The 22,360-nt window shown below is 43.1% G+C and overlaps 2 protein-coding genes across 3 annotated transcripts in view; one reads left to right on the forward strand and one right to left on the reverse strand.

Annotated features, from left to right (window-relative positions):
- Positions 1–5,233, reverse strand: part of Mylk4 (myosin light chain kinase family, member 4) — a 105,950-nt gene extending 100,717 nt beyond the window's left edge. For both annotated transcript variants that reach the window (XM_006516670.3, XM_006516666.3), the window contains exon 1: positions 5,157–5,233. In XM_006516670.3, coding sequence (XP_006516733.1) covers positions 5,157–5,212 — 56 coding nt within the window. In that variant the 5' untranslated portion in view covers positions 5,213–5,233. The remainder of the gene's footprint in view (positions 1–5,156) is intronic.
- On the forward strand, positions 490–21,070 carry Wrnip1 (Werner helicase interacting protein 1). Its single transcript, NM_030215.3, has 7 exons — positions 490–1,504; positions 3,798–3,989; positions 5,219–5,460; positions 14,713–14,942; positions 18,679–18,834; positions 19,499–19,578; positions 20,344–21,070. Exons 1-7 carry the CDS (start codon positions 698–700, stop codon positions 20,617–20,619), a joined length of 1,983 nt encoding a protein of 660 aa, NP_084491.3. The 5' UTR covers positions 490–697; the 3' UTR covers positions 20,620–21,070.
- Positions 21,071–22,360: the final 1,290 nt, after the last annotated feature.

Genomic DNA, 22,360 nt, shown 5'->3' on the forward strand with positions numbered 1-22,360 from the left:
TAAAGTAAAATTAAGGGGCACAGGGGAGGGAATCCCTTTTATTGCATTTCCTTGAGCAGCCTTCGGAATTGAACTTTGTCTACCTGTGTAGCTCTTGTGTGTTTATGTCGAAGCCCTTTCTCCAGCTTCCTAGGCACTTCTGGGGTATTTCCACTTCGTTTTAGTTTTATTACAAATATTCTCCCTGATGACAGCATTTCTAGTTCCGCACCCAGAAGGCCAAAATCCTGGAAAGCCAGGTTCCCAAGTTCCCTCCGCTTGGGTTTTACTCGAAGGCGGTTGTTTCCGGTACTGAGCAGGCATGCGCACGCGCACCACGCCTATCCAAGCAGCGCCACAGAAAGGCTCTTCCCAGGGACCGAAGAAGACGAGAGGGCCTGTTGTGACGGAGAACTACATTTCCCAAAGTTCAATGCGAGAAATTGCCGGCGGCGATTGGGGGCATCGGGTTGCGGAGTCTTCTGCCCGCTTTGGACTACACTTCCCGACACGACTCGCGAGGCGTTGCCAGCTGCGGGCCGAGGGCGAGTTGACGCGGGAGCTCAGGACGTGAGGCATGAGCGGCGCCCTCCCTCGGCCCGTGCGTGTCCTGCTCCCTACCCGCGCGAGGGTCGCGCGGCACCGGGCCTAGCGGCGGGCATCGGCGTTCTCAGGGGCAGGTGCAGCCGCACGGGCGCCAGGGAGGGCAGCTGCCACCATGGAGGTGAGCGGGCCGGAAGACGACCCCTTCCTGTCGCAGTTGCACCAGGTGCAGTGCCCAGTGTGCCAGCAGATGATGCCCGCCGCGCACATCAATTCGCACCTGGACCGCTGCCTGCTGCTGCACCCTGCGGGGCACGCGGAGCCAGCGGCCGGCTCTCACCGCGCTGGGGAGCGGGCCAAGGGGCCCTCGCCACCCGGCGCCAAGAGGCGTCGACTGTCGGAGAGCTCGGCGCTGAAGCAGCCCGCCACCCCGACGGCGGCCGAAAGCAGCGAAGGCGAGGGCGAGGAGGGCGATGACGGCGGCGAGACCGAGAGCCGTGAGAGCTACGACGCACCGCCCACGCCCAGCGGTGCGCGCCTTATCCCGGACTTCCCGGTGGCCCGCTCCAGCAGCCCCGCCAGAAAGGGTATGGGGAAGAGACCAGCGGCTGCAGCCGCCGCAGGCAGCGCATCCCCGCGCAGCTGGGATGAGGCGGAGGCGCAGGAGGAGGAGGAGGCGGGGGTGGACGGCGATGGCGACGCGGACGTGGACGGTGAGGACGATCCCGGGCACTGGGATGCGGACGCCGCCGACGCCTCGTTCGGAGTCAGCGCGGGCCGCGCGCATCCCCGGGCGCTGGCGGCGGAGGAGATCCGACAGATGCTGGAGGGCAAGCCGCTGGCTGACAAGATGCGTCCAGACACGCTGCAGGACTACATCGGGCAGAGTAGGGCCGTAGGGCAGGAGACTCTGCTCCGCTCGCTACTGGAGGCCAATGAGATCCCTTCGCTCATCTTGTGGGGCCCGCCAGGTTGCGGTAAGGTGAGTGCTGCTCTTGCTGTTTTTGCCAAGGGCCGCGGAGGTATTCTGAGCCGGGTGCGGTCCTTAGATTCCGGACCCCTCCTCTGGAGAGGGAGGCCTGGGGGCGCGGTCCTGATGCGTGAGCGGAGTTTGTAATACGCAAGCAAGCATGCCATTTCCCCAGATTCCCCAGACCCCTTGTTGGGCGTTTTTCACAAGAAAATGCCCAATTTTCTTGGTTTATGCAGAGATGTGGACAGAGATTTGAGCTATCTTTGTGGTCATATCCATGATTTTTAGTGACCCAATTCCAGGCAGGGGACATGCTGCAAACATTGGGGAAGAAACATTTTGTATGCTCCATTTGTTGTGGAAAACTAATTAAATTTTTTCTATTATACTTGACCCCCTCTCCCACTAATTGGCTTATTCTAACTGGTTTTTGGAACTAATAGAAGTCTCTCTTCTGTGATTCGTTTTCAACAGGCATTTCCATAACTTTCCCATACCAACTGCTGCTTGAGAAAAGCATCAATGTTCTGTTTTAGCCACAGCCAGAGGAGACTGGTTAGAATACCGTGGGTTTAGAGAACAGGTCACTGGAAGAATACTTGAGAAAATGTGGTGAAGTGACAGTCCTGCTCATAGGATACCCGGACCGTCCTGTGGACAGTCAGGAAAGGGCCCAGGATTATAAAGAGCTCTTCTCAATTTACGGTTCAGACTGCTTCATTCACAAGCACATTCCTGATGCTTATCCTGTTTTCCTTTGCAGCTCCTCTCAGCCACACCTCTTTATTTGCTGGAATACATCATTCCTTTTGTGTCTGCTTGTACTCATGTTCTCTCTGGCCAAGCATAAATCACATGTACCCAGATAACATTTTTTTTTTAAGCCCAGGCCCTTGCACTCTACTCCACCATTGAGCTACACTTCCAGCTCTCAAAATAACATGCTGATTGCTTAGGGTGCTGACTGTTAGCATCTTGCCCACTCCTCCAAGATTTAATGGTAGTTACTCCATTTAGGGGTTCGGTCAGTAGCATTGGTAGCAATTCTGACATCTGTGTTACGACATGGAAATAGTCAGCTATTGATGCTTGTAAGCTTTGAAAAGGTCTGCAGGGAAATGACTGGTGAGTCATGGAGAATTGAGTACAAGAGATTTACTAGGCCAAGGCTTCTCAGTGAGGCATGTGGTGATAGTTACAAGCCTATATGATGGGGGAGCCTAATTCCAAAAGGCACAGGTAAGCTGGGATTTATTACCAGGCCGCCAGTGTCTAGTAACACTCAACTGTACAATTTCCAGAAAATAAAGTACTACCTTTCTATTCAGGGATAATTTGTCATTCGGCAAGCAACCTTCTCTCTCTCTCTTATTTTTTTCTTCCCATTTTAAATATTGAATTGCTAACAGTAGTATTAGTAGTGTCAAATACACATTTATTGAGCGGTGCCAGATATTGAATTAAGAGTTTTCTTGAGGGCCTGAAAGGTAGCTCAGTAGTTAAGAGCACAGACTACTCTGCCAGAGGACCCAGGTTCAATTCCTAGCACCCACATGGTGCTAAGCACCTGTAACTGCAGTTCCAGGGGATCCAGTGCCGCCTTCCAGGAGAGCTGACAGCCTCTCTTCTGACCTTCCAGGGCAAGAGACACACACATAGTGTAGACATTCATGCTGGCAAAACACTCTTATTGCATAAAACAAATTATTATTATTTTTTAAAAAGGTTTTCTTGAGTCTTTCCTTTGTTTTCTAAGTACTAATAAGATCAAATTGCTCCTTTTAATTTCCTTGTAGAGTGGATGTGCACAAGTGGCATGTAGCTGTCTCATATGCTAGCTGCTTATTTCCCTCAGAAGCTGTTCATTTTGCTTTTCTCAGCTAATCTGCTGGCTTCCCATTTGAGCTTGGTTCTGGGATCAGCTCTTATCCTGGGGCCTTTAGCATTATACTCTTGGCCAAAGGAGAAAGAATTTTCTCTTTGGTGAGAGGTCACAGCTGTCACCCTGGCTTTGCTAAATCAAGACTTCTATTCTTTATTGGGATTCATAAGAGCTTAAAGAGTCCACCAATAAAGAATCAAAAGGAGTTAAGGATGGAGGATGGTCAGAATTGGCCTAAGATTTAACTATCTCCTGATTTTCATTGTAATGCTTATGTATCGTCCTTCTATGCTTCAGCACTCTTCCAGGTTCAGTGTACTTGGCTAAGTAGATATGATACTTATGGTACTTATACTTTTTGGTACCTATGCATACTGCCCAGTCTGACTAGGTTTTTAAACTTTGCATATCTTTTTCTAGACCACCTTGGCTCACATCATAGCCAACAACAGCAAGAAGCACAGCATAAGGTTTGTGACATTATCTGCAACAAATGCCAAGACAAATGATGTGCGAGATGTCATAAAGCAGGCTCAGAATGAGAAGAGCTTTTTCAAAAGGAAAACCATCCTTTTTATTGATGAGATTCATCGCTTCAATAAATCTCAGCAGGTATATTAACTTTTTGCTATTTTTAGATATTATGTATGTAAGATAAGATACATAGAATGTAAGATCAGGTTGTAAAGTATAAAACAATATAAACCTGCAACAAATGTTAACTTTCCTCAAGACACATAGGCTTGCCATCCATCCTCAACCCCCCCTTACTCTCTCTTCTTTCTTTCTTTAAAGTATTTTTAGATGACAAGAGAATGCTTTCTCTCTCTGATAAATGAAATAATTGCCATATCTCTGAGCTGTCTGTAGAAGAAAAGGTTCTTTTGATCCATTTTCCAACTTTTAGAGCCTTTTAATCTAAAAAGACATTGTGACTAGTTGAACTCAATATAAAGATCATTATTTAAGGCTAGGGTATAAAGTACTTATCTAGTTTATGAAAACCCTGGATTCTAGTTCTGCCCTGCCCTCCAAAGTTCATGGTTTTATCTTTCCCCACTATTTTTATGTTCAAAATTATTTTCTGTTTTCTGTGCCAAGGTAAAAATTGTAAGATAATGCTCTGTTTATTTTCAACCCTTTAGAAAGAAAATGATAGTTTGTTTTTATATGTAAAACTTCTTTTTTGAGTTACCTAAATAGAAAAAATATTTTCAGGCATACTCTTTTCTTTGATTTACATTGTTACAGCTTTTTACGTATAGGTAGAAATATTTCCCCAAACTAATAAACCGTTTTTCTCCAGATCTGAATCTCTTTGCGTATACCAACACCTTAGCGTTCTGCCTGATTTGGGCTTAAATATGCGACCAGTGAGTTGACATTTCCCCTTTAGACAATGTCTGCTGGCTGCATCTTCACCAGTTCCTTAAGAACAGTTAGGTGATGATTGAAGTATGTAGGAGAAAAACATTTTAGAAATACTAACAATGATCTTCTGTAGAAAGCTGGTGTTGCATATGTTCACACTGTGTACTAGCTCATCAGTGGGTAGAAGGTACTTGTCTAACCAAGAACTAGTTTATGTTGGAGCTGTTAGAATTGTACCTGAGAAGTACCGTGTTCTTCCAGCAAGAGACCAGAGTTAGACACTGGCACCCAGAAGTTGCACTTTACATATGCTAACTAAGACAGAGACTCTTGAAATGGATGTGTCTAAACTGATGAATATCCTGAAAAGGTAAAATTAGACAATGAAGGAATAGATAGGCAACTTACGTAGGATGCTGCACGTGGCTCTTGAGTGGAATCACTTTCTTCTCTTTTCCTCCCATGGTTAGGACACTTTCCTTCCTCACGTGGAGTGCGGGACAATCACGCTGATTGGTGCGACCACTGAGAACCCTTCCTTCCAAGTCAACGCCGCCCTTCTGAGCCGCTGTCGGGTAATTGTTCTTGAGAAGCTTCCAGTAGAGGCAATGGTGACGATTTTAATGAGAGCAATCAACTCACTGGGAATCCATGTCCTAGACTCCAGCCGTCCTACTGACCCTCTGAGCCACAGCAGCAACTGCAGCTCTGAGTGAGTAGATTGTGTGCAGCCCCTGGGTGCCCACACCTCCCTGGGAATCTCTTGGCGGAGGGCCAGAGAGGGCTGGGCCTTAGGCAGGGGAAGGGTGAGGCCAAGTGGAGCCATTGGTCTGCCTGTAAGGAAGCTAAAGGAGGAGGAGAGTGTTTGCTTCTGCCTTGCAGGACCTGCCTAAGGCTCCCTTTCCTTAAGGTGCATCTTGTGTCTACTGAGAGGTGTGTCTGCATCTCTGAGCGTTAGCATTGCTTTGTTATTATTGTGGTGACCAGGGCATTTGCTTTTATGCTTCATGCTTTTTCCTCTCTCACTTACTTTAAAGGTTTAGAAAGACTATAGGAAGCCTTATTTAAAGGCTTAAAGCCACTCATTAAATAGAAGAAATAGATATATACTGTAGAATTAATTTACACATGTTTGAAGATTTGTGTTAGATTCAGATTTCTTTTTGCCACACAGTGTAATTTTCAAAGTATTGAGGAAAAGCTAATGTAATTCTACCCATACAATTACTTAAAACATTTTGTATATTCCAAAGCTCATTTCCATAAAAGTAAAGAAGTGTTACTGAAAGTGACATGGTCTGAAAGTGACAGGCTGAAGAGACTGTCTCATTCCTTTTGTTGACTAACTCTGCATCGTGACCACCCGTAGCCTTTCTTGTGGTTAATCCGTTTGATTTCATGGGTCAGAGGTTTTTCTTTATTGTTAGAAATGTTGTTCAGAAGTCATTTGTTCATGTGCTGACTGAAATAATACAGTAGAACATCATGTGGTCTGAGGAGAAACCATTGCCCACCTCCACATGCTGTAGACCAGACAGCTGCTTGTGCTTGCTCCAAGGCCAAGTTCTGGGGCCACTTTTCAGTGAGGATTAAAGTACAAGGCATAGTTGTACCCTCAGGTTTTAGGTTTCAACAGTTTCTCCCTGTGTGTCTGCATTCTCTCATTTGCTTCTGTCTTATATTTGGGAAGAACACTACCACCATGCCTCATTAAAAAAAAAAACTTTGAAGTATTTGGATCTTTGGGCAGAATGAAGTTGCTTCATTGTAGAGTACAGTTATGGAATGGCCATTAGAAGTTGGCCAGAAAAAAAGTTTGGGACCTGCTGTTATCTGACCATTGTTGTCGTATCAGGGGCCCTTGTGGGCTGGGTCTCAGGTCATTGTATCTACTATAGTCTTTTCTCTGTCTTAGAGGGTTAGTTCAAGGACCCCTCACGAGTAAATGTGTAGGTACTTATGTACTCTCTATAAAAAGATGCAGTGCTTGCATTACATCTATACACATTCTCCCCGTATACTTCAAATTCTGATTAGATTGTTTTTTAGTTTTTAACTTTTTTTTTTGCTGTCAACTCAATACCTTGTTCACGACAAATGTTTTATTACTGAACTGTGCTTCCACCCTCCCTAAAGTACAATGCCTAATATGATACAAATGCTATACAGATAACTGTTACTCTCTGTTGTTTAGGGAATAGGGGCAAGGAGAAAAGATCTGCACATGTTTAGTAAAACACATTTTAAAAAGCTTTTTTTTTTTTTTTTGTTTCTGTCAAAGACTGATAGAATTTTAGGCTGTAGAGAATCCATGGGTCAGGTGTAGACTCATGTCAGCATGTGGTAAAGGCAAATTGAAAAGAGAAAAGCAAGCCAGGCAGTGGTGGCGCACGCCTTTAATCCCAGCACTCGGGAGGCAGAGGCAGGCGGATTTCTGAGTTCGAGGCCAGCCTGGTCTACAAAGTGAGTTCCAGGACAGCCAGGGCTACACAGGTTTTTGGTCTTAAAAAACCAAAAACCAATAGGAAACTACTTTTATCCTATATGTTAGTTGTAATGTGTCTATAAGTTTATGTCCCGCATATTTAGGGTCATTTTTATTTCCTGGGTCTGAGTTATCCATGTGCTTCCAGGCTTCTTGTTCACTGCTCTGTCATGATTGAACTGAGGTCAGTAGAACTGTGGGGCTCATCTTCATGCACAGGGTTTCCGTGCTTTAAGAGATCCCCAGATGATCTGCAGGCACATAAAGTCTGAGGAGATTCAGTAGAAGAATTAAGACCTCATATAGATACAGACCTGCTAAAATGGCGTTGCCGTCAGTGCAAACCTCCCATATCCAACATGGCTTACTGTTGTCAGTTGTTTAGAGCTGATCCTAGTTATGGCTTCTTTTCATTCTTGCTTGCTTCTTCTGTCCTCCTCCTTCCTGGGTATGCTAAGAAAATGGGAAGTTGTCCTTGTTTATATACCCATCACCCATCAGTCTTATCTTACCTGCTTGGTGATTGGTTAGAGCCTGAATAAATCGTAGCTTTCAATGTGAAAACCATGGTTTAATTCTTCAGGACTATCCTTCAGAGGAGGTAATCGCCCAGGTATGAGAACCTTTTTTCTTTGGTAAAGTATCCCTTTTTCACAGTAAAGTAAGTATTAACCTTAGCACAATTGATGACTGAATGGCTAGCATTACTGACAAGAAGTTAGGAGATGTTGTAGATCACAGAAAAACAAACACTTTCTAGGTGACTTCCTGAAAGAAGTAGCTGCCACCTCAATTGCCAAGAATAATTTTTGACTTTCAGTTTTTGTGGATAAAGTATTACTTTCAAGTCACTATTTACTAGTGTCAACTCTATGTTCATTCTTACACACATTAATCAGGTTGGTTACACTGATCTAGGTAGAAGAAAAGACTCAGCTCCCAGTCATTGACTCCTCTCTGGGAATACTGTGCATCCATTTGATGTGATATATTTTGATGCTCTAGGTAGAAACTAGAACATGCACAGAGAATTCTAGACTGTTGAAGGACGTGTGTGAGGTGGCAGGTGTGGCATCTAAGAGTAATCCAGGTGATGCTTACGCCACTAGATTGTATTTGCAAATCCGAGTTCTCTCTCTCTCTCTCTCTCTCTCTCTCTCTCTCTCACACACACACACACACACACACACAGTGTCTCCATTGCAGCAGCACAGAAATATTCAGTTTCTTGCTTGTTTTGGTGCTGGGGTTCATATCCAGGTCTTTTCAGTTGCTCAGCCACTAAGCTCCACCTATCTCCACCCCAGCCTGCGTGCTTTTAAAAAGAAAATTCCTTAGGCCTTTAATCTCTGCATTCCTGAGGCATTAAAAGTCCTAGATGTGCTAGGTATTGGCTGCTGGGTATTGTGCATGTTGAAAAGTACATTTCTGGGCTGGTGAGATGGCTCAGTGGGTTAGAGCACCCGACTGCTCTTCCGAAGGTCCAGAGTTCAAATCCCAGCAACCACATGGTGGCTCACAACCATCCGTAACGAGATCTGACTCCCTCTTCTGGTGTATCTAAAGACAGCTACAGTGTACTTACATATAATAAATAAATAAATCTTTAAAAAAAAAAAAAAAAAAAAAAGAGAAGATCTTTGTCCAGGAAAACTACAATGGAGATTTTAAAAAAAAAAAAAAAAAAAAAAAAAAAAAAAAAGAAAAGTACATTTCTGTGCTTGTAGAGAACATGTAGTGTGATAAGAGCCAGACAAGCAAAGAGCTCGTAGTATTCCGCTCTGGTCGTCTGTACAAGAGAGCTCCTTAAACTTGGTATACTAGAGAGCCTTTTCTTCAAGAACTCGTATGACCCCAAGTATATAAGAGAGGTATAGAAGTCAGACTTTGATGGGTGATGATTCATAAAGTGATGATGATGGTGATGCTTATGTTTTGGTTTTTCAAGACAAGGTTTCTCTGTGCAGCTCTGGCTGTCCTGGAACTCACTCTGTAGACCAGGCTGGTCTTGAATTTCAAGATCCACCTGCCCCTGCCTCCCAAGTCCTGGGATTAAAGGTATTCACTACCCCTGCCTGGCTAAAATTATTTTAAAATAGTTATTTAGTGTACATGTAAGTTTTTTCACTAAAGATGAAACTTATTTGCTTAATAATGAGGTGAATGTAGTTGTTTGTTTAAAACAATACAAAGGATACACACTGATTAGAACTTATATACTGATGAATGACAATAGAAAAATATTAAAAGTCTTTATTGTTTTGGGACTGGGGATGTATCTCAGTTGGTAGAGTGCTTTTCTAGCATGCCTGAAGTCCTGGGTTTGATTCCCAGCACTGAAAAAACTGGGCATGGTCATATATGCCTATATTCCAGCACTCAGGAGTAGAGGAAAGATGATGTAAAGTTTAAGGTCATTCTGGGGTTTATAGTTCAAACCAGGTGTCTTGAGTCCAGGTAGACAGCATAAGTGACATGTGTCACTTAAGTGCATCTTTACAAAGACTTCATCTCAGCTCTTGCTTCTTTTTATTCAGTGAGCCAGGCTGGCTTCTTTGGTTCTCCCATGAAATTACAAATAATTTTACTTTCCAGTATCATGTGCTGAATAATACCCAAAAACTAATGTGTGAAAGAGTTCAGGCCTCTAGAAGAGACCATGGAGTTTCCTGTGATCTGCTTAGGTCAAAGCTTTTTCTCCAGTTGGAGAAGCTAGGTCCCAAGTCTTTTACCTCTGTATCTTGTTAACCAGAAATACATTTTCACATGCATTTGCTTTGGCCAATTTTTCCTTATTACAGAAGCTTTTATATCTTTGTTGTTGTTACTTGTTGTTGCTATTTTTGTTTGTTTTTTGTTTTTTTAAAGAAAGATCTCACTGTGTTACCCCGCTGTCCTGGTAACTTGCTTTGTAGGCCAAGCTGGCCTGGAACTCAGGACTACTTGCCTCTTCCTCCTGGGTTTAAATTCATGGGCTACCACACCTGGTCATGTTACTTCTTTATTTTGTTTTTCATTTATTTTGCATGTGGATTTTGGTGCATGTATGCCATGTAACACATGTGGAGGTCAGAGTACAGCTTACGTATTAATTGGTTCACTCCTTTTACCACGTGAGTTCTGGGAATCGAATTCAGGCTTAGCAGCAAGTGCATTTACCTACTAAGTCATCCTGCCAGTTCCCGTTTGTGACCTCATCACAGTGTAGTTTGCTATTTGTTATTTTATTGCAGGATACTATGAAATTTTGGTCAGTCTAGTTCCAAAGTAGATTTTACTCTCAATTAATTTTCTTTAACTTTTGAAGTTTCTTTCTAAATTGGAGCACTCCCCCCTCTGTGCATGTGCATATACGTGCATATACGTGCATGTGCATATATGTGCATGTGCATATACGTATGCATGTGGGTAGGAATGACAGGCTTCTGAGAGTCAGTTCTCTCCTTCTCTACGGGTTCTAAGGATTGAACTCAGATTGGTTTAGCAGCAAGCACATGTGCTCACTGAGCCATCTCACTGGCTCCTATTTTATCATAGTATGAATTATTTCCTCCCCTCATTCAATTATAAGACATTTTAGTTTTAAATTTTAGTATTTTTAAAGTTTTATTATTATTATTAATAATAATAATAATAGTATCAGTGTGTCACTTTGTGTGCTTGTGCAGTGCGTGGGTATGTGAGTGCTGGAAGAGGTCAGTTAGAACCAGTTAGAACTAGGAGTCAAAGATGGTTGTGAGCTGCACCACGTTGGTTCTAGGAACTGAACTTGGGTCTTCTGCAAGAGTATTACATGCTCTTACTCACTGAGTCTTCTTTCTAACCCTAATTTTTTATTAGTGTGTGTGTGTGTGTGTGTGTGTTATGATGTGTGTGAATGAGTACATTTGTATCATGCAGCATATGGGAGGTCAGACAACAGTTTTGTGAAGTTAGTTCTTTCTTTATGTAGGTTCTCAGAATTGATATCAGGTCTCCAGGCTTGCACACTGTCCACTTTTACCTGCTGAGCTATCTTCACTGCTCCCAGAGTATTTTAATGCACCTCATGTAATTACTCGTCACAGCTTTTAAAAGCAGGAGTTCGGGACGTAACAGAGTGGTGGGTAGAACCTTGGAAATTCCTGCCTGGTGTTCTTAAGTGGGGATTGTCATCCATGCTTTGCTTATGCCCACTGAGTGCCATCAGCACAGCCCCTCTTACTATTTGGACAGAGTTGCTGACAGATTTATTCTGTTTTTAAAATACTCTGACAAGGGTAAAGTTGCAAGTATGAATCATATAAAGGAAAGAAGGAGTGGTGGCTCTGTGACTGCAAACTGCATTAGAACCTGTAATGACAGCTAGCTGGATTAGCTCTATAGCCAAACTCTGGGTGCAATATAGACAGCAATTGAGGAAGATACTGGGCATCAACCTCATACCTCCTCATGTATCAGTGTACACACACACACACACACACACACACACACACACACACACACTACACACCGTGGTTTAATGTTTAAGGGAGCAGCTAATTTTCTCAAGAGGATAACCCCATGTCTACTCTTGAGGCTCTAGTCACAGTGTGCTATTTATAAATCTTTGAAGCACACACTTATGGAAGGGACATATACTACAGTGCTAATTTTAAAGACCAGCATTGTGTGCTTCTATTTTTTGATTTTTTTTTTGTAGGTTCAATATAACATGTATTTGCTTTAGAAATGAGGTCTGAGCAGCTATTTATTTGAAGAGCATAAAACTATACAGTATGATCCCAGTAGTGTTTTAAAAATTAGCTACACTCTTCATGGTTGGTTGACTCATAAAGGAAAATTAACAAATGACAATGTAGGTGTTATTTCTGGTTGATAGAAATAGGAATTTTGTTTTCTAATGCTTTATTTTTTTAAGAAAAGAGTGTCTCGCCTTGAGATGATAAGAAAGCCAAATTAGCCCACTCATTATACAAATTTTGAATGCCTGTTGTCTACCAGGCATTGGAACTACCACAGAAGGATAGACCTCCCACCTCTGCCTTTGTGCTATCTTTGTAGGATAATAAAAACAATTTCAAAATGACATTCTCAAGTACTGCACTCAGTGCTTATTGGGGTCTCTAAGAAGAGAACAGTGGTTAACAGCACACTTCATGGTTTAGGGCTCACACTTTCTGTGTTGAGAAGAGGCTTTCCTCAGAGACAAAAGATGTCGTTTTCATTAGTTCCAAGGCAAACTGGAATTATTCAGGCAGTTTCCATCGTCTTCCTCCCTGGCATGCCCTTCTCGCTCAGGTGACCCTTTGGTTCTGGTCCTTTCTCTGCACATTTTGTTCAGTATGTGTCTTTTGATTTTCTTTTAATTCATCTTCAAGAAAATCCCATCTCTAGTTGATAATTGTTTCCTAGGCTCTACAGAATGCTAATGGTGTAGTCTAGATGTGTGGTGAATCTTCTGGTGAAGTGTCTGCTGGTTGGAGCTGCCATTAGAAAGGAAAAAGGCCATTCACCAGAGCTGTGAGGCTCAGGTGGTCCTCAGGAGTCTGTGAAGAAAGCAGTGTTAGAAAGTTACATGATGAGAACTGTAGTGTCCTTGCATTTTTGTCAACCTACACACTGGAGTCATTTGGGAAGAGAGAACTTCATAATGCCTGCATCCACATTGCCTCTAGGCAAGTCTGTATTTTCTCAGTTATTGATAGATGTAGGAGGGCCCAGTCCGTGGGAGGCAATGGTACACCTGGGCAGTTGGTGCTCAGTTGTATAAGAAAGCAGACTGAGGAAACCATGGAGAACAAGCCAGTAAGCAGCCTTCCTCCATGGCTGCTGTTTCAGTTCCTGCCTTGAGTTGCTGCCCTGACTTCCTGCAGTGATGGACTGTTACTTATAACTGTAAGATGAAATAAACCCTTTCCTACTGCTTTTGGTCATAGTGTTTAATCAAAGCAATAAGAACCCTAAGACACAGAATGAATGACTAGAAATCTAGGACAACTTAAGTAAAGAAAAAATGTCATGTTTAAGAATTATTACCATACAAAGTATTAAATTTCATCATGGCTTTTTTTTTTTCAAATAAATTTTGGTGTGTTATTGTTGTTTCTAGTTCTCCCATCTCCCTCCTCCGAGGCTGCTTTTGAAACATTAGCCATTACTTTTGTGGGTGGGTAGGTAGTAACAAACACTATGCCAACTCCAGCAGACAGCTGGATCCTCTCCCCTTCAAGATGCTTTCTAGCCCAGCCTAGTTCACTGTTTCCCAGGTAGCTGGTTTGGACATCTGTGACCAGGACTCATTGTTACCATAAATAGTTTTAACTGAAGACTGGAAATGACGTGAATGAGCTATGAATTTAAAAAAATATATTTTTCCTACAAAAAAATACAACTAGTCACTCAATCAAAAATATCCCAAATAACATGTGTTAGCTGGTTGACGAGGTTGGGGAGAAAAATTTTATCAAATCAGGCTTTAAAGATAGTTATAGTTTGACCTTCTTTATAAAGGTCTAAACTTAGAAGTGATTGTGTCTAGATAGTATAACAGAAATCCCTAAGTCCACTGCTGGGAATCAGGTAGGAAGATTGCTAAGTTAAGGGTGCATTCATTGGTCTTCTAAGAGAGACTATGCCTCAAAACCAACCAACCAACCAAACAAACAAACCAAAAACCAGAAAAATATGTAAATGAATAGATGTTATTGTGAAAATCAGTCCTAAAACGTTAGGTGACTTACTCAAGTTCTGAGAGAGCCCTCTAATCAGTTTCTAGGATAGTGTGAAGTACCACATGCTCTTTATTACACTGGGAAGATTTTATATGATTAATACCCACAGAAAGTGGCATGCTGCCACCCAAGAATGCCATGGCCCAAATTCCAAAGACCTGTTGTTCCTTGGTCTGCTGTGCCAGAGTAATTGAGATCCTTGTTTGTTTGCAAGATGAGGGATTTGGGCTTTCTGATTAAAGACATGTGATGCTGTCTTTACCCCATGTGGAAGGTGATCCGAATATTCCTGTGTCATCAGATGTGGATTACCCTTGACATACATAGGCTTTCTATACACTATGCTGACATGCTAGCATGTCTAGTAGTTTTCATGATTTATAGGCTAGAAGCAGACAGCCCACTTATCAACAGTGACTTTTCATAACATTTGCTGTCTTGCTTTGTACAAGTCTGTATAGATTAACTTGTACAGTGAGGTTCTCTGTGGTTCATAGATAGACTGTGACAGCCTCAGCTTGTGAGATAGAGTGAGATACCCTATAGATCATGTCTGGTAAAGTGTAGTGACATACCCTTAGGACTTAGGAAACTTGGTCAGTTCTTAGTCTAAATAATGCTTAATTATCTATGTTAACAATATGAATTCAGAATAAATATTAGAACCTTTGAACCAGAATGTTTTACTGAAGTTAAATTACGATGTGCTGCAAATGAGAAGTTGAGCCTTGAGTGTGTTGGTAATGAACACTGGTTTCTATTGCAGGCCCTCTGTCTTCATAGAAGATAAAGCAGTGGACACTCTGGCTTACCTCAGTGATGGTGATGCCCGGACGGGCTTGAATGGACTGCAACTGGCAGTGCTGGCCAGGTTAAGCTCTAGGAAGGTGTTCTGTAAGAAGAGCGGTCAAACCTATTCTCCTAGTCGAGTTCTGATCACTGAGAATGATGTGAAAGAAGGCCTACAGCGGTCCCACATTTTATATGACCGTGCAGGTGAGGAGTTGAACGATGGGAAAAGTAGAGGTGCAGGGACAAATGTGCCCACAGCTCTTTCCACCCTCTGACCTTCAGCCAGGTCCAAAGCGTGCTCCAGATGCTCAATTTGATCTGCATATTATAATGGAAGTAAGCCTCCTACACAGGACTGAAGACAGGCATAAAACAAGCTGTCTTGATAAGAATCAAGACGAGCTTGGGAGTTTGAAATAGGACGCTTCCCCTTCATCTTGTACGGTGGTTAGATGTAGATTTCCCCTTGTTGTCTGATAGCACCTAGGAGAACACGGCAGTTTGAAAGGCCATGAATTCAGTTGACAGTGATTCTTGTGATCACTTACAAAGTCAGTGAGGCAGAAAAGATTGGTTTATTTGAGAGTTGAAAAATCCTCCATTTTTAATATTAAAGATGAGTTTACAAGGATTTTGATAGTTTGGTTTTATAGTAGCTTTGAAATTTTGAATTTTGCAGTATGTGCTAGGTGTTTGCACAGAAACATGTTTATAGATGGCAGATATCCCAGCTCTTATTAAATCTGTGATCTGGTAATATTAAATATCATAAGCACAGCATATTTGTAACTTCTCATTAAAGGTAGAGATGAAGATGGCTTATTGAAGATTAAGCTGAACTCTATTCTAGAACATTTGTGTGACTCTGAATAGTATCACATTGCGAAACTATGGAGTGGAATCTCCATGCCTTTAAAAGTCCTGCCAGGAGAAGAAGCTGATAATTGAATCTTCCCGGTCTCACAGTGACTGTGCCTCCATTCTGGTATTTCTTAATGATGAGAGTTCTCCTTACAGGAGAGAATTGGAGGGTGGGGCTGTAGAATGGCCCTGGTCCTAGTCACTGCTTTTCATGAGTGAACTGGCTGGCCATACATCCTGAGTGACTGAAGCATCCCTAGCTGATAATACTGTGTGGTGTAACTAGTGCTGACACATTGGTCACCCCTGTCCCATCTATGTTGTGCTGAGCGTGGGCTCCAGCCAGCGGCCTTTTTGCATGCTCTCTCTTGAATATCTTGTCCTTGAAAAGCCTGGGAAGTAAAATATCTAGGCATAGTACCCTACTTTGCTTTAAGCCAAATACTAACACGCGATAAAAGCAAACTGCACATTTTTCAGCAGTGAGCAACTTCTCACCCACCTGTTTCTTTTTCCGGAGGCCCAGTAGCAGTGGTCTTTACCTCCCCGGTGAGCAGCCCAGAAGACCCTTTCCTTTGACTGTTTCATATTTATCAGGTCACTAGTCACAATCCATAGGACATTTATGAGTGATCTTTTGAGTTTTTTTTCTTTAGATTTCCCAAACAACCATATAAGGTAGCTTATTAATATTATCCCTACTTTATATAAAACTCATCTCAGTTCACAAAGCATGTGCTAAAACTGATTCTAAAATTCACCTTTATCGGGGTCTGTTAAGATGGCTCAGCGGTTAAGAGCACTGACTGCTCTTCTGGAAGTCATGAGTTCAAATCCCAGTGACCACATGGTGGCTCACAACCATCCGTAATGAGAAACAAATAAAAAACCTTGGGCGGGATTGAGCAGGGCCCGGAGCAAGAGGGAGAAGGGAAGGGGGAAAAAGTTCACCTTTGTCTACTTCCTGAGAAGATGTGCTGTCTCACTGCCTGCATATACCCCATGCCTACCTCCTAGAGTCACTAAGTCACTCTACCTAGACCATGTTACTGAGAAGAGACACTTGGAGATGTTCAGCCCTAGGGAGCTATATGAGGGGCACCTTCTTACTAGCCCTTTGCTATTCCAGGAGGAGCTGAAGGCAGTGGAAGTTCCTTGGCTTGGTAGCACAGCCGGGAGGACCCATATGTCATACCCCTATGTTAATGTGCTTGCACTGCCCATCCATACCAGCATGTCTGTGCCACAGGGGATCATCAGACACACATAAATATAACTCACATTCTCAAGAAATATACTTTTACAGACTGCTCCAGAAACAAGAATTGTAGAACTGTTGCCCTATAAATGTGTTAGCTTAGACTCTTGGAGTTTTTTTATAACCCTGATTTGACAAAAACAAACAAAAAACTACCATTAGAGGCTTTGTTATTATTAATCTCGTTTAATTTCACAAACTACACAGTTGCCCCCTAGTAGGATCCAGTAAGGTGGTTCAGATGTTTATACACTAGAGTGAAGATATTTCTGAATGAGAACAAATGGTCTGCCCTGCATTGATCTCATGCTTTTAGGTTAATAATATGAACTCTCCAATTCTCAAGCTGCATGTAATAAAAGCAAAAGTAAATGCATTGTTTCTGTGGGCTAGTAATTAACATTAAAGGTTTAGTTGTTCTGTACTGTTCTCTCTGTACAAGGCCCGTGTGTTTAAAACAACATTTTACCTAGTGGGAATCTCAAGGCATGGAGAACTTGCTAAAGTCTGCATTGCTAGTGAGTTTGAGGTTCAGGTCCAAACTGCCTCAGGCTAGAGCCTATGGTACAGTTCACTGTAAGTCAGTAAAGATGAGTGACCTGTGTTAGAGAGTATAGGGTTAACAGGCATGAAGGACTAGAGGTGGCTGCCTATCCCTTCCCAACCGTATGCTCTGCTCTGTTGAGAGATCAGGGTTCAGAGTGCCCAAACCAAAGAGGCCAAACAGGGGCTAACGCCATGTAGAAAACTCAGGACACTTCAGCCAGGGACCATGGCTCACTTTACTAGAGAAGCCCCAGTCAGAGGACACTGCTTATTCATAAAATTTAGTAATTAGATTCATGCCTTTGACCTGGCCTGAAATTCCTTAGGAATTGAAGTTTAAAGGGCCTGCAAACTTAGATACTTACCCTTTGGTAGACCAGATTCTTGTCACTCTATTTGAAGAGCAAATGTCATCTTAGCAGCTGCTAGGATTTGTTCCTGGAGCCAGAGTGCCCTGCCCACCAGAACACTGTCACATTGTTGATGTAGCTCATGATGTCTACAGAGCAGGTGCTTCTCTGGAAGGACTTAGGACCAGAGGACTTTGCCTCTCAGCTGTCATGTTCTTAAACTTCCACGAGAGAATGGTCAAAAGACATGGACATGTGTAAAGAGCGCTGCTTATTTTTGATAACTGTTCATCTATTATTCCGTTCTTAAGTGTCTTTTCTAAAGTACATTTTGCTAACCTGTTTGCTTGTGAATCTAGGATTAAAGATGAACTAAGGCCAAATGGTGAGGATGGGGCCACAGTGCTTTGAGGCTAAGAGCCATTATTTCATTTATCAATACCCTAAGATCCTGCTTCACAAATGTCCCCACAGTCTATGGTGTAATGACCATGGGCTTCAGATACCAAGATGTCAACTGGCAATGCCACTGAGGAACAAATGAGCTCTATCAGCTGTCCTTCCCACTTTCTCTCAACCCTGATGACCATGACCAGGCCAGTCAGTTTCACTCAGATAGATTCTATGTGGGCAGAAGATGGAACCAGGACATGGTCCTCTCCATTTCCTTTGCCAGCCTCTAAGTCTAAGTGTCCTCAGTGTGTATAACCGTCAGGAGTTTCTCCTCTGAATAGGCCTGCTGTGAAACAGGCCTGGAGCCCTGAGTGAGCTCTGTGGCTTATCCAGGTTTTACCCCACTGAGTGTGGCTGGAGGGCAGCTGTCATGCCTGCCTTCCCCAGCACAACTGGGGCCTGTTTTAGTATGCTGCTTTGTATGTCGTGTAGGCATACAAGGCAGACACGTGACTGTTGTTCTGGTGTATAGGAGAAGAGCACTACAACTGCATCTCTGCCCTACACAAGGCTATGCGTGGCTCTGACCAGAATGCTTCCCTGTATTGGCTGGCCCGGATGCTTGAGGGAGGAGAGGACCCACTCTATGTGGCCAGGAGGCTGGTAAGGTTTGCCAGCGAGGACATCGGTGAGTGGAGGAGAGTTTGTGTGGGGGTGGGGGTTCTGAGAGGGGGTGTGCTTACTCTAGTGTGGAGTCATGCAGAGTAGGTAGGAAAAGAAAGACTTGTTCTGAGCTCAGTGGTCGGTTGCTCCATGTGCATGTGTCTGACTATTTACAGAGTCACTGTTTCTGCTTCTTTGGAGATGATCTCAAGGTCATTCAAAATGCCGATGTGTAGGAGAGAGTTTAGGTTTGCTTTGTAGCCAATGTTAAGGTTTTTATTCGTTAGTTCTCAGGTAGAAATGGGAGGTTCTGGACACCATTCAAGACAAAGAATAGAAAAGTTTTCCTTTTCTTACTATAGATACTGTGCTTTCATCCATCCATTCTTATGAATGCCTTCATGGCTTTGAACTTTGTGTCTGTCATGTTTATCAGTCTCTTGTTTTTCCTACTGGAATATATTTTTCCACAAGAGGCCATTTTGACACCAACAGTAACTCAATAAACAGTAACAACTACTATAAATGTAATGTGATTGGAGCTCAGAGATAAATTGATATAGTTGTGCTGGGTATTTTATCCCTAAGTCTGCATGCAGTAGTGGTTGCTGTTTACAACAGCACACTGACAGGTTGGAACAAGAGTATCCTGTGACTTAAACTTCGATTTGTCTCTTGTTGTATGATAGGCCTGGCAGATCCATCAGCATTAGCACAAGCAGTTGCTGCCTACCAAGGCTGTCACTTTATAGGCATGCCCGAGTGTGAGGTAAGATACCAGCTCAGTTCTTTGCAAATCTTCTTTATTCTGTGCCCTGTCTTTTGTGGGTTTGAATATAAGTCTTGCCTTCATCACAGGTGTGTTAGGTCCACTGAACAAGCTGCTCAGCTTTGAACTTTGTTATGTAGAATCTTAGCCTCCTAAGAGATGAGAGCTTCCCTGTCTCATCTGGTTGTGGTTTGGTTTTGGTTTTATAATATTGGGGCTTGAGCCCAGAGCTCATATGTGCTAGTTAAGTCCTCCTCCACAGTACTATCCACAGCCCTGTTTTAACTTTTTAAACAGTCTTATGGGTTGTTCAAAATAGTCCTTAACCCATTCTTTAGCCCCCAGGCAGGCCTTGAAGTTAGAACTTCCTGCCTCAGCCTCCTGAGTTACTGAAGTTATAGGATTGTCAGATCAAGCATGCTTTCACACCATCCTTAACTTTCTGGGAACAGGAAGCAGTGGGTTCACCTCCATGCCGGACAGTCATGGCATCTGCTTTATGAACCAGGGCTCAAGAAATATTTGACTTAGTGAGAAGTTCATACCTTAAATGAGAACTACTGATTTAGTTCCGCTCTCACCATGTAACACTTTCTCCATTGTTACTAATTGTCCAGACTAAGTGAAAAGTGGGCTATAAAAATTAACTTAAAAAACAAGCAAGCATGGGAATCATGTAAGAGTTAACTAGGAGGAATCATAAAGTGCTCTGCCAAACAGAAACTGTGCCATCTTCCTGGTGACATGTGCCCTTCTGTGTCCTAGGTGCTTCTGGCCCAGTGTGTGGTCTATTTTGCCAGAGCCCCAAAGTCCATTGAGGTGTACAGTGCCTATAACAATGTAAAAGCCTGTCTGCGGAGTCACCAGGGGCCCCTGCCTCCTGTACCCCTGCACCTGAGGAACGCGCCCACCAGGCTGATGAAGGATTTGGGCTATGGCAAAGGGTACAAGTACAACCCCATGTACAGTGAGCCTGTGGACCAGGACTACCTGCCTGAGGAGCTGAGAGGAGTTGACTTCTTCAAGCAGAGGCGGTGTTGACTCTCGGGCCATGAGTAGGATGCTTGTATCTTGAGGAAGGCCAAAAGTCACTGGATCTTGGAGTTGGTTGCCTGGGGAACATTAAAAATAGACCAACATTTTGTGCCAGAAATTAAGGGTTCCATAGATGGAGGTGGTTACTTCAGCTAAATGTGTACCATTGAAATTGTGTTCATTTGCACCCTGTGCAATGATTATGCTTATGAAAATACCTGGCAGCTTTGTGCAATTAAGTAATGTTATAAGGAATTATCTATTTTGTCATAGTATTTAAGTCATAATGTCATTTCAAAATTCTGTTCTGTAGGCTTTTTTTCTTTTAAAAAATGTATATTCTGGGTAGTTACAATTGGTACAAGAAAATGTAATTGTGATTTAATACTGCATAGTGATTTGGGTATTTTTTTTATATGCAAAGGTCTTATGAGCCAATAAAACTATTTCAAAGTACTCTTCAGTTCTTCAGTGTTCCTCCTTTTTGGGATGGTGGCACCAGTGTCTGCCACCATTACTTCACAGGAATGAGATACAAAGAATGAGCAAACACCATAGGTGAGAAGATTGGAAAGGTAGGGGCTTTTTCTGAAAATGAGTGACCCCCCCCCCCCCCCCGCCACCATTGGAGGATCTCACTTTGTAGCCCAGACTGCACTTGAACTTGTGGCCCTTTCTATTCACCTCTTTGGTGTTGGGATCATACAGGAGTATGCCACTACTTTCAGCTCATTTTATTTTTTAAAGGACTACACCTGTACAGTTTATGTGGCCTGTGAGAGACTCTAATATTCCTAGCACATTCTACCCCAAGCCCAGTAGGCCTTACTTACCTGTAGCCCTGTTTTTTTTTGGGGGGGGGGGAGGTTGGTTTTTTGAGACAGGGTTTCTCTGTGTAGCCCTGGCTGTCCTGGAACTCACTCTGTAGACCAGGCTGGTCTTGAACTCAGAAATACACCTGCCTCTGCCTCCCAAGTGCTGGGATTAAAGGCCTGCACCACCACGCCCGACTGTAGCCCTGTTTCTAAGTCCAGTTTCTTGCTTTACTTTTTTTGTTTCTGGAAGTTCCGCCGCTATCTCTTGGTTTGCTGCCTTTGGACTGGATGCTAATTCTTCTCAAATGCATTTCAATGGCCAGGCTGTACACATTTCCACAGAAGTTAATGGGTCACTTCTTACTCCTTTAATGTTATCTCTCTTAGCGGTTCCTTAGGCAGCCCAGAGTTGATGTCAGCAGTTTTCCTGGGAAACGGCCTCTGCCTTCCTGATGCTAATACTTGTTCTGCTGCTGGGATATCTAGTTTCAACAGCCCAGAAAGGCAGCATACTATAGAGGCTTTTCATCCTTGCTCAGGCAGCATGCTTCCTTCAGTAGTGTTGTCACAGAAGGATGCTGAGAAGAGCCACCGTGGACCCTTAAGGACTGAACCTGATGCTTGTGGGCTACCTTTAGGCTTGTCTGATAGTTTGGCTGGGAATCCATTGTAGGTAAGGAATTATTTGTTCATTGTCTTCTACTTTCCCAGCTTGCTATTTAGAAGTCTGAGGACATTCTGATCAGGTGTCTGCTTTGTAAATACTACAAGCTTTAGAGCCTTCTGTTTCTGGTATACAGGAAGTCTTCAATCGTTTTTATGTGCATTTGGTAGGGCCTTCCTAGATGGAGCTCCCTGACTTGCAATTCTAGAACATCTCTCTCTTCTTTTTTTAACCCATTAAATATTGCCTGTTTCACACTAAGCAATCT

The sequence above is a fragment of the Mus musculus genome, chromosome 13 (assembly GCF_000001635.26).
Source record: "Mus musculus strain C57BL/6J chromosome 13, GRCm38.p6 C57BL/6J".
In the NCBI taxonomy this organism is placed as follows: Eukaryota; Metazoa; Chordata; class Mammalia; order Rodentia; family Muridae; genus Mus; species Mus musculus.

Coding starts and splice junctions, on each gene's coding strand:
- Wrnip1 (NM_030215.3), top strand. CDS start 698: ATGGAGGTGAGCGGGCCGGAAGACGACCCCTTCCTGTCGCAGTTGCAC. Junction 5,461..14,712: donor AGCAGCAACTGCAGCTCTGA/GTGAGTAGATTG, acceptor TTTCTATTGCAG/GCCCTCTGTCTTCATAGAAG. Junction 19,579..20,343: donor TAGGCATGCCCGAGTGTGAG/GTAAGATACCAG, acceptor TCTGTGTCCTAG/GTGCTTCTGGCCCAGTGTGT.